The 16,454-nt window shown below is 34.2% G+C and overlaps 1 protein-coding gene across 9 annotated transcripts in view; it reads left to right on the top strand.

Moving 5' to 3' along the window:
• The window catches only part of LOC143232553 (serine/threonine-protein kinase 26-like), a 52,892-nt gene extending 48,323 nt beyond the window's left edge, over nt 1-4,569 (top strand). For all 9 annotated transcript variants that reach the window (XM_076468125.1, XM_076468127.1, XM_076468122.1 and 6 more), the window contains 4 exons: nt 284-473; nt 924-1,283; nt 1,551-1,750; nt 3,461-4,569. In XM_076468125.1, coding sequence (XP_076324240.1) covers nt 284-473; nt 924-1,283; nt 1,551-1,750; nt 3,461-3,467 — 757 coding nt within the window. In that variant the 3' untranslated portion in view covers nt 3,468-4,569. The remainder of the gene's footprint in view (nt 1-283; nt 474-923; nt 1,284-1,550; nt 1,751-3,460) is intronic.
• The last annotated feature ends 11,885 nt before the right edge of the window (nt 4,570-16,454 follow it).

Raw genomic sequence — 16,454 nt, 5'->3', positions numbered from 1 at the left:
ACACTGCTAAATTAGAGACGGCTAGCACAGATAGCCCTCGTGCAGCTTTGCGCGGAATTCAAAACAAACCAAACCAGCTTTGTTCTAATGCGAGGGATATTTCAGCTGTTATAATATAATTTGAATTTTATAGTTGTTCAGTGATAACGGGATATCCTGATAATGCTATGATAACATGTTCATATAAAAAAAAAGTAACATTTAACAAAGTAATTTTCTTCTCCAGCTGATGTAACAAATAGATAGATAATAATTCGTCAATATTTGTGTATTTTTCGTTAAGGGAGGAGTCGAGAAGTTATGATACTTGGAAGAGTTGGCGGTGGGATTTAGGAACAGTCAAACGATCAGGATCTTCTTGTTATTCTCAACAGACAGAAACACCAACCAAAATCCATCAGAATGGTGACGCGTTCAACAATATTAACACCAATGTGATTCGTGAACATGCAGCTGAAAGACCATGTTGTCAGGTAAGCAGATAAACCAACGAAAAGTGCCAATAAACTGGTGTGTTAAAAATATAGTTCATTGCAGATACCACATAACTCTGATGCTTAAACACACCACATCTTATCTCTAAATAAGTTTGCTAGCCTGTTGTTTTTCAACGTTAACGTTGAGCTTTGTTCCACAATTAAAATATGAAAAGTAATCATTTATGTAACAAAAAGATTACCAAATTGTATCATAAAAGTTTCGACCAACTGGTTACAGTTCGTACTGTTATTTTGTCCATAACCCCAGTAACTTCTTATACTCGTAACGTGCTGTGAATCTCATTTAACCCTCCATATTTTTCACATATAATTAATGAATGATCCCCTAAATTCATTGTATTATCTTGTTTCAATCAACTTAGCTAGCTTTTTCTTCTATCCTGAGAACTGATTAAATTACTGACCTTTATTATCTATACCTAGTCTGTAACAGTCGTAGAGCCATCGGAATTAATAAACAAGCAAAAAGTCAAAGAAGAGGTTTCTAAGGACTTTCCGAAAAACTACTTATCTCCAAATCACATAATTCAGAATGGAGCCGTTCTTACAAAGAATTTGGACATTGGAACAACATACAATACTGTAAACTTTGAGAACAAAGATATGTTATCTATGGAACCTGGAATTGGACAAAAAATGAAAGAATACCAAATATCCCAAAGCAGAAACATCCAAAATAAAGATGCTAAGAATGTATCCACAGTTCCGCCATCAACAACAAAATCAACGTCTTTCAAGAAATCATCTTGTTTGTCAACAGTGATTCTTCCACTGATCAATGAGGTAGGGTCAAAGCGAGAACATATGAAAATTGCTTTACTTTATTCCTTTTGACATATAAATAAGTTTTCTGTGTGCGTTTGATTTTAATATTCTGGTCTGAAAAAATTTGATAATTGTAACTGTTATTAGAAAAATGTTTCCGAATGAATAAAGAGCGAGAGTGTATAGCTATTTATTTGGGAGACTTTTCTTGCTATTTGTTTTGCAAACCTAACTCTTATCGCATCTTTTTTTTACCGTATCACTCACTGACTTTTTTGTTTGTAGCTTCACAGAAAGCACCAGAATCAAGAGAAGTCGCAGGACAATGGATTTCCTAACGCTATTAAAGATCTCCAAGCTGCCTTTGATATAGCTGAAAAGTCGTGTCCAGGGATCAGTGACGTTTTTGTCACTGAACTTCTCCGTCACCTTCAACCTAGTTTCACTTCACAAAAACTACAAGAAACAGTAGACAAATTTAAAAGGTAAATAATATTAATAATAATAATTTCGGTATATCAGTTGAGAAATTACATTAGAATAGGCCACTAGAATAGTTCTAAAAACAACACTACATTAATTCATTGGGAAACTTAATAAGCTGTTAAAAACAAGAAAAAACAAATCCATGCATGGGGTTAATCACACCTCTGATGTCCTTGGAAATATTTCTTCCTACCCTGATTGTAGCCAATCTGATAGCTACGATTCAACTGTTCAAGCTTTTATAACTTACTTTATAACTTTAAGCAAAATCAATCCGCATAGCGTCAAAAACTTCCTGTAATTACACTGTGTGTGGCTGTCGACATTCAGATTACGTTTAAGTAGAATAAATACACAAAAGTTTATTGAAAATGCATTAGAGTATTTGGCAGGTATCTGATCGAGTTGCTTTTTTTTATACAAAAACAGTCATTTACTTCGAGAAGTATGCCATCAGTTTCAGTTTCTTGGATATTTTAGTATTAGTATTACTGGGAGATAGGTCCTGTTTCATGTCATTGACTTTATAGATCGAAAGTCTCTCTTTACCATCTACGGCTTCTGCTTTGCAGGTGGAATTGTTGTCCGTAATCGATCTTATATATTCCAACCAACACTGTGTACTACAGGAGAAAATTAAACACATATTAGGGAGAATTTAAATCTTATGTTTCATGAATAAAATTATTGCTCTAAATATAGCCATTAGCAATAGACTATGCCTCCAGTGGCTTAGCGAAAGAAATTCTAAGGCTTATAACACTAAAAATCAAGTTTCGATAATCGTGGTGGGCATAGCACATATAGTCTGTTATGTACTTTGTGCTTAACAGCAGAATAAACAAACTAATGTTTTACGAGCGCCTATACAAAGGAAGTTGAAAGTTTTACCAATGTTCTAAATTCATCAATACTAGTTTACTAACAACTTTTATAGACACCAGAACAATATGGACCAGCAGTATTTCAAAGAAACTTATATATAAATAGTAGTAATCAATCATTTGGTAGAAACATAAACAAATAGGATAAACCTTTTAACACTTGATACATGGAACATTTTTATCATAATATTGACTTTAATTTCAGAATATATCTCGAGCAAGCAGGAAATACTCCATGAAAAACATTCTTCATAACTAACAAGTACGATTTTTGTTAGAACCTATTATAAAAAGATGGAAAATTTATTGATGTGTTGATTCCAACAAGAAAAGATAATAATCAAAATTATAGAACTATCATCATGCCTCTTTATCAATAGTCCTGGCTCCCTAAGATGATCCGCAATCCTTTTTTTTCCGATACTGTGAAGTATAATTTTAAATTCTGATGTGCACACACCTTAACGATCAGAGTGATCTTTAGTGTCTTTACATACACTTCCCAAAAGCGATCACTAATCAATGGAATCACTTTACCAATGTAAGTCAAAATGTATTTCTGACTCAAGACTGTTCCACTGCAACTACATATCGGCTATGTTGTCACATGATTTGTTAAATTCAAACTCGTTTTGATATAATGTATTACCCACTGTGCAAAGAATCAACAATTCCTTACTCCACATTTATATAATAATAATAACAAATTTATTACACGTATGATAAAAGCTACCAGACACTTTTTTGTTAAATAGGTTTTTTAAGAGACGTACTTATAGCAAGATATGTCTAAGGTTTTTAATATTTGTGCTTATTTTCTTAAAGAATGTAGATACGTGTAGCTGACCATTTCACCTGACAGATCCGAAGTTTATAGTGGAACGATATGTTATCCGGAGAAAACGTGCGTTCAGTTCACCAAATGTGTTGTGTACAGTAGTCGATAACACAGACGATTTGAACATCAGAATTTAGTATTGTAGCTATATAAGGAATATATAGATATTATATATGTACTTCACCTATTGGTATTTTTTCTGATCAAATGGACTCCAAACAGCGATTGGTGTTCTATAATAAACAATCTGTATAACATAAGTTTCAGCAATATCTTTTCAACATTGATCAAAAGGTCAACATTATGTGTTGGTGAAACATGACTATAAATGTTATAAAGCTAAAAGCTTTCAGGGACGCATACGATACATATCTCTATATATACTGCAAAGAATAACGCGAGGCACACAAACGTTTGGAGTCTGTCATGTGTAATTATTTCTTCAAACGAGAAGTTCTGCAATAAACATTTTCTTATGACGCAGGTACTTCATATGTTAAAGATGATATGAAAACATTGGCTTAGAAAATAAAGTTCGAAACTATTAGTATATTTACAGGACATTTTATATTCTCTGCAAATATACGTATATGATGAGCAAATTAAAGACATCATGACAGTGTATGTTAAACATTTCAAACATATATAACCTAAAATCTTTACAAGTATTCGGCGTTTCACAAATGTCAAACACTTGTTTTAAACGTTTAATTTACATTCGTTTTAGCTGTTTTATATGAATCAATTACTGATAATCTGTACTTAAGTTAGTACTATATAAATACTAATCTTCTAGTAATTATTTTTCCTTAGACAGCTCCAGTGTTCATTACCTCAGGCACTGTAATAGGGGCTGTCGACTACATTGAAGTTACAGGAGATTTAAACGTATATTAAATAAACTGCACAAAAAATGTGTATATTAAGAGTGTATGCTATAAAAAGCTACATTTTATCTGGAATAAGTGGTAGGGGTGAAGCTATATTAGTGATGAATAAATGTTCTGAAACAATTTGCCCCGTGGAGGGCGAAATATATTAGTCAAACAATTGTATCATATATACTGAATAAATAAAACATCCTTGAATATCACTAGTTGGAGTTACGAGATAGACTATCTTTCTTACATAACGAATAATACACACTAATAATATTATCTAGTAAACACATTCTTTTGAAAATGTTATTTTCAACTGAATTAGTGTTATGGGAACTATTATGGTCCGGCGAGTGAAAACTGAAACTCAGTTGAGAAGTGCTATGAAAAATAAAATGTTTCTATTGAAATGTAAAAATTGTACTTGTTGTTGGTAAAATCCTATTGTGAATTTTTTGTCTAATTAACTTACACTGTGGCAAACACTTATAAAACAGATGTTATAAAAGTAATTATTTTTTGTTAAAATGTGTTAAATACCCAGTATTTCTAGATGTAAGTTGTTACTTTAAAAGTAAAATTATTACTTTTTTATACTGAATGTATTAGCTGTAACATATCATGGTTACTGGTGAGAAGTGGGTTTATTTTGATATTTATACACTATTTTTGTATATAGTAATTGATGTTACGCAGTGAAAGGTTAATTTAAATAATTAAATTATAAACAAAATTACAAAAGTTTAAAGGCAGTTACTAACTTTATTTGTTAATACCTTTAGTAATACTTCTGTTTATTCTTATGATATTAAAACACAAACAAACCAATAACCAGAGTGCTTTCATATACTAGACCATTTTATTTCGGAATCCTAACCATGCTTGAAGGAGGAAGGTCTGTATCTAGCAGAAGTTCTCGAGTTTCTTATTATAGACTTTACATTTATATTTTGATGCATTAATATGAAATTATTTTGTTATTTTAGGCTTGTTCTTAAATTCTCTAAAAAAAAAAAATCTTTTCTCTTCAGTCAACTTTGTGACAGTATTTGGGGATTGCAATGCATATCATAGTAATAAAAAAACGATATGGAGTTTTGTGGTATTTCATAGACATATAAATAATATTAATTGTGACGAGATATCAAAAACCATTGATTAATTTTGGTTTTGTTTTTTTTGTGAATAACGATTAATAATTTTACTGGTTTACTTATCAATATGGCGATTCCCTGAACATAACAACTGATAACAACATTAAGTTTGCTTCAATGCATCTTTTATGTCTAGTTTTGAGCCACAACTGTTTCCGGTTCATAGCAAGCAGTTATGTACAAACACGAATGTAATTGGAACGATATTATTTTTATTTCCTCCCAAACATGCCTAGAAATTAGTGATGTGTTTGAATACGCTGAAGATAAATCAAAACAAAAATCAGGTAAATAAGGAGACAAAGAAATACAAATTAGGCTAACGTGGCGAATCTTAACTGGAAATAAACGCCACTAGACAGCAAAAGACAATTAAACATTAAATGTCCAAAGTGTTAATTAGCAGTTGTTTGATACTAGACCAAGAGGACGTCAGGATTTCCAAGGTGATTGAATAGCACTGTCATGGTGAACAGATGTTAAGGTAACCGTTCGCTTCTTATTAATAAGAAGGAAAAGTGGAGCGAAGTTTGCAATTTTATGTGAACCAGAACTCGTTAGGGAAAAAATATATTACTTACCTTAGCGTATTCACCCTCATCAGGTCAGCTACAGTTCGTCGTCCACGTCAGGATAATTGTAATTAAATAAATTATTTGTTGGTGTCTCCGTCTGAATGGCAACGTCAGATATTTTAATGGAAGAATTTAAATCTTTATAAAGTCAAATATGAATGGTGACGATGGCTGATTAACTATGAAACAGTGAAAAATAACAATTTTAAATAACTTCAGTGAAACTGCTCCACAATCAAGTTAGGACCACAACTTCGATCACTGTCAATGTACATCGACAAAACTAAACGCAATTATAAATATCTTCACCAAAGTGTAAGCCTCAGACACTCGTTTGTACTTAAAACTTACAGATAATAATGATGACGTAATGATCAAGAGATTTTGTGAAATAAGAGGAAACAAGAACACAGGTATAAATATGAGTAAACAGAGTGGTAATTTTTCTTTAAAGTATTTAGTTTTCAGTTTATTCAGTGATCGACAAGGAAGTGGAACATTCGTGTCAGTGTTAGTTAACATGTACATTCAATTACTTGATGAATTAACCAAAAACTGTACATTAGTTGTAGTAATTTTAGTAAACAAATTTGGGAGTGAAGTATATATTTATCCTCACATTATCCGCTGAATGCATCAAATTATCAACATGAATAGTTTTTGACAAACCATTTCTAAGAAATGTGTGTGCATAAGATACTGTAATAACATCTCGCCTCATAATAAACTTTAATACTAAATACCATGATTCGTATCACGAGTTCTTTCCCGTTTATGGAGCTTTGAAACAGCTACTTGTGGGATGTTAAACTTACGTTCAATGTTTCTTCTCAAATAATGATAAATGATCACTTGCAACATTTGAAGTACAAGTGTCTTCAAGCTGCAAATATGTTCAATCAAATATACTGGTTTTAAATTTAACTTCATACGACGCTCTTGAAATTTTGTTAATTTTAGGTTTTCACTCTTTGATTCTCAGAGATTTCAATGTTTTACTTGAGTTTGTTTAATATTTTACCATCCTTAAAATTTATTTCGTGTTGTCGTTTAATCATATGTTCATTTTTTATTCCTTTCGTGTTTCATGTTTCTTACATCTGTTCTTTACTTTTCTACCTGTTTATTCTACCTAGAAACTGTCGCAATCTAAACATTCTACAATAAAAAGTGTACCATTACCATATTCTTCATTTTTCTACAATGTCGGTAGAAATACGTTTGATGTTAATCACTGGTTTATTTACGATTTCAGATTTTCTTTTTAATTTGAGCATTTCACTTAATTTGTACCATGATTTAAATTATTTCTCATTAATGACACCTGCAAGCGGCATTTCTTCTCTAACTCTACTTCGGTGTTTTGATAAGTGCTCTTGTTACTGTATATATAAACGTTCACTTTTCCTTGGTTCGGTTGTTTTCTAGACTGTGTCCTCGTTTATGTTTAGAAGGTACTTATTGTTTGTTTTGTTTTTTTAAGCTACACGAGGACCATCTGCGCTAGCCGTCCCTAATTTAGCAGTGGAAGGCAGCTAGTCATCACCACCCGCCGCCAACTCCTAGGCTACTCTTTTTACCAACGAATAGTGGTAAATTGACCGTCACATTATAACGCCCCCACGGCTGAAATGGCGAGCATATTTGGCGCGATCGGGATTCAAACCAGCGACCCTCGGATTACGAGTCAAACACCTTAACCCACCTGACCATGCCGGGCGTTTGTATTGAAACATTCTCCTATGTTTTGAATTTCATTTTCCATACTTCTTTATATTCACGCTAAAGAAGTCTATACAACTATTATCTTCTGTTTCTATTATGAATATAATAGCCGACTCTTGAAATAATTCAATGGTAAATTTCCTAAAAATAATGATAAATAAATAAGTGTCCAATCAAATCAACGTCTTGAATCAGAGAGTATATACAATGTGATTATTGTTATATTGTTATTCCATGAGTTATTTCAACAAATAAAACTGCATTGCGTTTGTTTTTAAGCAAGTAAGACTTACTGCACTGTATTGTTGGCAAACATGTTTGGATTTCGATGCAATGGGTTCGTTCAACATCATATAGCGCTTGCGTTCGGTAAGTAGCTGCTGTAATTTTTAAGAATGAATAAGTTTTCATCATTTCTTATTCTTCTTTCCAACCGTTGACAAGTGAGGCCAGATGTTTGACTATTATATATAAAGACTTTGTTTGTTGATTGGTAAAAATATACATCATGGACTTGTGGTAAGGACTTTTAACTTGTAATCGAGGGATCACGGGCTCGTTTTCTCTTCGCCACTCATACTTGTAAAGCACAGATAGCTAATTGTGTGCTCAATTACAAGCAGGCAATAATTACTAAACTTATAATTAATTCTTTGAAATGTTACTATTTCTGTGTGTTTTCTTAGCTGGCGTTTATATATAATAGTTTAAACTACAAATGGTTTCACAAGTTAAGATTACCTTTACCCGATCAAATGCATCGTACGATTGTCAGAAATTTGTTTTAAATCCTGAAATATTTGCATTTTCAGTCCTTCTTCCTTCGTTTCTTTTCTTTTTTTTTAATTTATCTGGTTTTGTGTGCAAGTTAAACTAAGAATTACCTGACCTTTGATATCTTTCAGTTAGTTTCCACGGTTACGACGATGAGTTAAGAGTTGATTTAACTTATTTGTTCGTTGTAACATACACTACAAAAATCATTCAAAAGATAATTAATGCACGGTAATAGCATCTCCCCTTCGTCTAATAATCAATTATGATTGGTTATTAAGCCTATGCTTGTAAATTAAGATTTGATGGAAGAAGATATTCATTTTTACATTTAATAGATGTTCACTTCAGTATAAACTGTGGTCTCTACTAAGAGCAAGAGCCACCTGGGATTAGTGTTATGTACTTAAAAAAGTAGAATATTAATAAGGTTCGGAAATAATCTTAGCCATCCCTTTAAACGATCTGTATTTAGGGCAACTTTAGGGTCTAAACGCAGTTGTTAGTGTGTGACGCGTCTTCGAGTAGTTCAATTGGATTCAAACCCAGGACAATCTCCTCTTCTTTGAAAAATGTTTCAATAAAGTTAGCACTGTAGGAATGCGTTACTTGCCACTGCTTTGAAATTAAGGCCAATTTCACCCACATACGGCAGCACAATGGGATGTAGCGTGTGACACCTAAACCGTGTAGCATTAATGATACAATTCCTTAGGATGTACCAATGCTTATTCTTACTTATATAATACTTCACCGCTGTCATATGTGTTTATGTTCCTGTATGGAATTTGGGTGGAATCCAGTTCCAGATTATTTTCAACGCAAGTTTTTCTCTTCTGGCTGCGAGATTAAACGCTTCACTTATAATAATGGAATAATAAAGAAGAACATTTTTCCAACATGGTTGCTCTGGTTCACTAGACGTGTTATTAGCTTTATCACAGACGAGTTGCTTTGTGCTTTGTTATGACAGAATACACTACACGGATAGTCTCACACGCAGGCTGACTTTTAGAAATGTTTCTAGCTCTCTTTACCTTGCGATTGTAAAAATATTATTCGCTCATGGATAAGGTAACAAATCGCAGCAAACCAGAATCGACAGACATCGCTTATCGCTTGTGTTGCGGTTGATTGCCTGACTTTTACAGATGCTTTCTCTTGGAAGCTGTTCAACTTTCTTCTAGGACACGTTTCGATTATCGGGAGTCCGTTAACCCTCTACTCGTTGTGAGATATCTTAGTGTCTTCTGTGGGGTCAAATCGCTGTTGATGAACAACTTCTGATAACTTAAAGTGCTGTGGTTTACTTTAGAATGATAACGAAGGCATTATTGTATTTTATAGATCAGATTTATAGTTCACATTTGTTAGACTAAGAAATTTTTGAACATATCTTTAAAGTTTAAGCAGTTCCTTTAAACACATTAAATCCGAGGGTTTATGGTTCGCAATCTATTGCCACAAAACACGCTTCTTGTTTTGGGACAATGGGTGGGCTATAAGAGTGAAGGTTAAATCACATTCTTCAATCAGGCAAGAGAAGCACAAGAATTAGCGGTTATTACTGTTGACTCTCGTCTATCAGTTTAAAATTGTAAACGGCTATACCAAACTGGCCCTTGTGCATATTTCCGTAAAATTCTAAAACAAACAAATTAGAGCTGATATGAAAGTCATAAGATAAAACTGAGTCATTACAGAACGTCAAACCAAAGCTGTTATCTGTTTATTTTGTTTTTGAATTTCGCGCAAGTCTACACAAAGGCTATCTGCACTAGCCATCCATAATTAATCAGTATAAGACTAGAGGAAAGGCAGTTAGCCATTACCATCCACCAAAAATTATTTGGCTATTCTTTTACCAACGAATAGTGAGATTAACCGTCACAGTATAACCCCCCATGGCTGAAAAGGCGAACTTGTTTGGTATGATGGAGATTCGGACCCGCGACCCTCAGATTATGAGCCGAGCGCCTTAATAACTTAGCCGTGTCGTTATCTGATAAGACTGACGTCAATGAAAACAATGTTTTCATCCTATCTTTAACACAGAACAGAATTATTAGCCTGAAGTTACTGTATGAAAGACGAAAAGAAACAAAATGTGTGGGAAACAAGAACTAGCTACTTTTTGAAGATTATGTAAAGTCGATTTAACAGTTCACCGAAATAAAGTCCCCAGTATGGCCAGGTAGTTAGGGTGCTTAACTCGTAATCCGAGGGTCGCGGGCTCAAATCTCCGTCACCCCAAACATGCTTGCCCTTTCAGCCGTGGGAGCGTTATAATGTTACAGCCAATCCCACTATTCGTTGATTAAAGAGTAGCCCCAGAGTTGGCGATGGGTGATGATGACAAGCTGCCTTCCCTGTAGTCTTACACTGCTAAATTAGGGACAGCTATCACAGATAGCCCTCGAATAGTTTTGTGCGAAATTCAAAACAAACCAAACCAGCTTTGTTCTAATGCGAGGGATATATCAGATGTTATAATATAATTTGAATTTTATAGTTGTTAAGTGATAACGGGATATCCTGATAATGCTATGATAACATATTCATATAAAAAAGTAACATTTAACAAAGTAATTTTCTTCTCCAGCTGATGTAACAAATAGATAGATAATAATTCGTCAATATTTGTGTATTTTTCGTTAAGGGAGGAGTAAATGTAGGCTTTATTAAAGCTGTAGATATGATGAATCAAAAGATGAGTTTCTCAAGTAATTGAAAAATCTCATAATTTTGTTTCTATAGTTAACTCATCCCAGATTAACGACTCCACTTCCTGTACTTGAAAGTTTGACGACTATGTCACTGTTTATTCTTATAATTTCAACAGAAGTAAACTATACCTCAGAAAGGATGTAAATCTTCAATTTATAACTTTAATATGAATATTAATGCAAAATTAGATTAGAGACAAAAGTTCGACTTCTCATTGATGGTAGATTTGTGTTCAAGAAAAATTACCTTTTTAAAGTTCTTTTGGTAGTAAAGCAAAATTCAAACCTAGCGTAATTGTTTGTTTTCGAGTGTTAGAAAGAGTAAGAAGCTAAACATAACATCACCCAGGTGACTGAGAAAACAGTTACAAGAAGCTAAACATAACATCACCCAGGTGACTGAGAAAACAGTTACAAGAAGCTAAACATAACATCAGCCAGGCGACTAAGAAAACAGTTACAAGAAGCTAAACATAACATCAACCAAGTGACTAAGAAAACAGTTACAAGAAGCTAAACATAACATCAACCAAGTGACTAAGAAAACAGTTACAAGAAGCTAAACATAACATCACCCAGGTGACTGAGAAAACACTTACAAGAAGCTAAACATAACATCACCCAGGTGACTGAGAAAACAGTTACAAGAAGCTAAACATAACATCAACCAAGTGACTAAGAAAACAGTTACAAGAAGCTAAACATAACATCAAGCAAGTGACTAAGAAAACAGTTACAAGAAACTAAACATAACATTAACCAAGTGACTAAGAAAACAGTTAATTTTATTCTTTCAGGTACAGTTGTTTTTTCAACTGTTTTCACCAAGCATGATGGATTAAAATAAAATTATGTTGTGTAAGTTTACTTATTAAATGTTGACAGTTAGTTTAAGGTGTAGTTTGGTTAAGAATAATACAGTTAAATTCGTCTTTTCCTTTTTCTTCTGTGTTTTTTTTTTCTTTAATGTGTAGTAAATGAATTTTAATTGCGCCTTTTGATGTGCCTTTGAGTTGCTAACCATAGTTAGTCTGACTTTGATTGTTGTTGTTGTTTTGGAATTTCGCACAAAGCTACTCGAGGGCTATCTGTCCCTAATTTAGCAGTGTAAGACTAGAGGGAAGGCAGCTAGTCATCACCACCCACCGCCAACTCTTGGGCTACTCTTTTACCAACGAATAGTGGGATTGACCGTCACATTATAACGCCCCCACGGCTGGGAGGGCGAGCATGTTTGGCGCGACTCGGGCGCGAACCCGCGACCCTCAGATTACGAAGCGCACGCCTTTACGCGCTAGGCCATGCCGGGCCTATCTGACTTTGAACTTGAGAAACTTTGGTTGGAGATTTGCGTTGGACGAGATAATTTATATCTAATATACGTATATTTAAGCAATTTAAAATAAATTATTTCACCATTCCGATAAAATAACACACTAGGTATATCCAATATTCTTTTGAATAATAAGATAAAAGAATGCTTGCTTGAAGGTCCGGCATGGCGAGGTGAGTTAAGGCGTGCGACTCGTAATATAATAAGGTTCACGATTTCGCATCCCCGTCGCACCAAACATGCTCACCTTTTCAGCCCTGGGAGCGTTATAATGTGACGGTCAATCCCACTATTCGTTGGCAAAAGAGTAGCCCAAAAGTTGGTGGTGGGTGGTGGTGAGTAGCTGCCTTCCCTCTAGTCTTACACTGCTAAATTAAGGACGGCTAGCGCAGGTAGCCCTCGAGTAGCTTTGCGCGAAATTCAAAAACAAACAAACAGACAGGAGGATCAGCGGAATTTTACGCAAAGTTAAAATTATTTCCTGAGTTTGACTGAGTTATGAATTTAAGGACGAAATACGAATTGAAACACTAAAAAACATTCGTTATTTATTCACACACTCAGTCAAAGACAAGACAATTACTTTCATTCTGCCTTTAGCAGAGGGTTAACAGCTTTCACTAAAGAAATAAATCTTTCCAAATCTTTTTTAAAATTTACTGCATATATGTTGCACGCTGATGAGATGTTATTATTTTCAGGTCACATGCGACATTTACGTTATATACTAGAGGTATCGCATGACGTATCATTGGAAAAGCTTGTTTTCTACATTAACACATTATTTGAAAATTTGCAGAATCCTTTCCCTTGAGGAAGCACATGTAATATCACAGCAGGAAACCAGAATGAATCGGACTTAATTATTTGTTTGACGGATGCTCTACGTTAAAACTACGTACATAAATTTAATACTAAATAAGAGGGTAAAAAAACTCATAGTAGGCTTGCAAAATATAATTTTCCTTTCCAAAAACAACAGTTAATGTACAATAACCATTACACTAAATCAAAAATAGAAGATAAAATAAACCCTTTATTAAATACAAGCATTACAAAATAAAACCTTTCATAAGGCAGATTAAAGTAAAACTCGACTCATAATCCGAGGGTCGCGACAAAACTTTTTCAGTTTACTTAGAAGAGTAATATGTGCACATTAAATATACTAAAGTATCCAATGAGTATTGTGTAATAGTCTCCTACTAAAGTAACCAATGAGTATTGTGTAATCGTCTCCCCAGCAATTCTGCCATCAATTAAACTGATAGGGAGAATGATCATTTTTAAATATCAGATGAACATTTAAATTTATAGAACAATTTAATAACTCAATAAGAAAGAGCTTCAGTGCTCAAATTTTCAAACTCCTGACTTTCAACTTCAAAAATATAAACTGATGAACTTCTAGGTACTTCATTTACTAATACCAACCATCCCAACTTTATAACATTCCAATAGTTATTGCTCCAATAGTTATTGTTTGTTTGATGTTAATCTCACAGCTACACAATAAGCTATCTGTGCTCTGCCAACTACAGATTTCTAGCGTTGTAAATCCGCATCCACACCGCTGTGCTGCTGCTGTGGGTGTTAATGATCGATATTCTGTAGATATATTTAAGTGAAACTTTACTTAATAGAAAGTTAAGGGTTGAATCAACACGTTCAGTCCCGTCAATTCTAGCTTTAATAGTCAAGGCATTCACACAATTTATTGCATTCATTGCAGTCCGAAACACCACTTGATAACACAGAAAGTAAGGAACAACACTTCTTTTCAGCCATTGATCATACAATTAGTGACTGTTCTACCTATTGTTCTGGCAGTTATCCCAGCCATAATAATCAAGAATTCGCCATCACTTCCACCACCAACCACCAGAGCTATTTTGCATTTCTCCAGGTGTTTCCTCCTCTGACTCAACTCATATAACCAAATAGGTCAAAATAATTGCCAATAGTACTCTTGTCGTACTCGTACTCGTCAGTTCAACTCGTTAGTTCCTCGTCTAGTCTGTAAGTAATAAGTTCATCTTACCAATGTGCTCCAAATAATTTATGTAACTTATATATCTATAGACTCTTTTATTAGATGTATTAAGGGTTTGTTAAGCCAGAGTCAAATTTCTTTCCTACAAGTTACCTGCACGAAAGCCACTGAAACATTTGTATCTTAACTGCCTTATCATAGCACCGTTACTGCTGTGTGGTAACTGTTGATACACAAATTTGTGTCCATCAATCAACTCAGACCTTAACTCCTCCATATATTCTTCAAAAACACCGTGACACATCTGCTTTAGGAACATTTGAATATGCCACATTCAGAGGCCGAAGTATTTACAAACTAAATATGAACATTTCAGCAAAAAAATGCTCAGTCATTGATCTTTTTCATGACATGCCATCACTGGTCACAGCTGGTATTCTTCCAGTCAGCTTTGATGGATTCAACAAATTCTGCAAACATCTACTTGATAGCTTACATTGCCTGTTCTGATGAACCATCACATTGGGAATGGTAAATCAAACTGCGTGTTTTCGTCACACAACTAAGAAAATTCCTGGCTATTGAAGTCAGCTTTCTGATCCATTTGAATTTCTTTAGATGTGCCAACTCAAGAATCGGAGTATTCTGTGAACACATCAGAAACTGAATGTGCTTAAGTATGGGCCAATATATGTCACTCTGTGAAATAATCTATAATAATAAAAATGCGTGTCTGTATATGTGACCGCCATAGGTTCAAAAGGTTATAACTTAGAAACCTGAAATTTTCTATCCATACTAAGTGGGACTTGAGGATACGCAGCTAGATGTTAATACTCATCCACGTTCGTGAAAGCGTGCGCCAGCGCATCTTTTTGTAAGGTAGGCAAGCAAAAGACAAATATAAGAGAATGTGTGACTGCTATAGCACCAGGAGCAAAGAACCTAGCAATCTAAAATTTTGCATCCATACAACGTGGCCCTTGAGGGTATGTACCCGTGTATTATTTATCCATGTGCACATCTTTTTAATGAAGCAAGCTAGCGAGAAAACACATAGAACATAGGAAAGAAAAGTGTCTCTTATCTAATGGGATCTGTAGACCCCTATCTGCAACACAGGTTGAGAATCATATCTTGGTGGTTGATAACAATGACATAACTCATCTTGTACTTACAGCTGCAGATGTATCACAGGTTATTTACATCAACGTTACATTCCTCAATCTGTGTTGGCCACACTTTACGTTCTTGTATGGTAAGAAACACACATGCTAGATCTTGGTCCTTCAGCTACTCTTTTTGGAAATGATAAGGCATGTAATATGGTATCCAACCATTTGTGGAATCCTCTACTGTATATGACTTTAACTCCACATTGTGTCCAAGGTGAGGGCATTCAGTAAATGAACAAGTTGCATTATGATGTGAGACAATCTGTCAGCTGTTTTATGTTTAAAGTCTAGTTGATGATTTCCATTTTCACACAAAGTTGTGATCCAGTGTGGAGTCATTCCCTCCAGAATTTTAAACTTCATAAGTCACTTCAGTGATGCATAGTCCAACAAAATGGTGAGCTTTCTACTATGTAGACAATATTGTTAGAGTTCCACAAAGACCACAAATGAAAGAAGTCATTTCTATGTCATTCAATATCTATATCCAGGAGCCAAGACCTTCCAACTATTATACATGATTACATATTCCACTTCTATTCTGCAATTGTAACAACACCGCCTCAATTTTTCTATTTTTGAAAATATTAATATCCAACAAGTAAACATAGGCTCATCACGGATATGTCAACACTAGATCCTCAACTA

This window comes from Tachypleus tridentatus, chromosome 11 (genome assembly GCF_004210375.1).
Source record: "Tachypleus tridentatus isolate NWPU-2018 chromosome 11, ASM421037v1, whole genome shotgun sequence".
Classification (NCBI taxonomy): domain Eukaryota; kingdom Metazoa; phylum Arthropoda; class Merostomata; order Xiphosura; family Limulidae; genus Tachypleus; species Tachypleus tridentatus.
The sequence above is the reverse complement of the archived record's forward strand: the minus strand, read 5'-3'. Positions and strand labels throughout refer to the sequence as shown.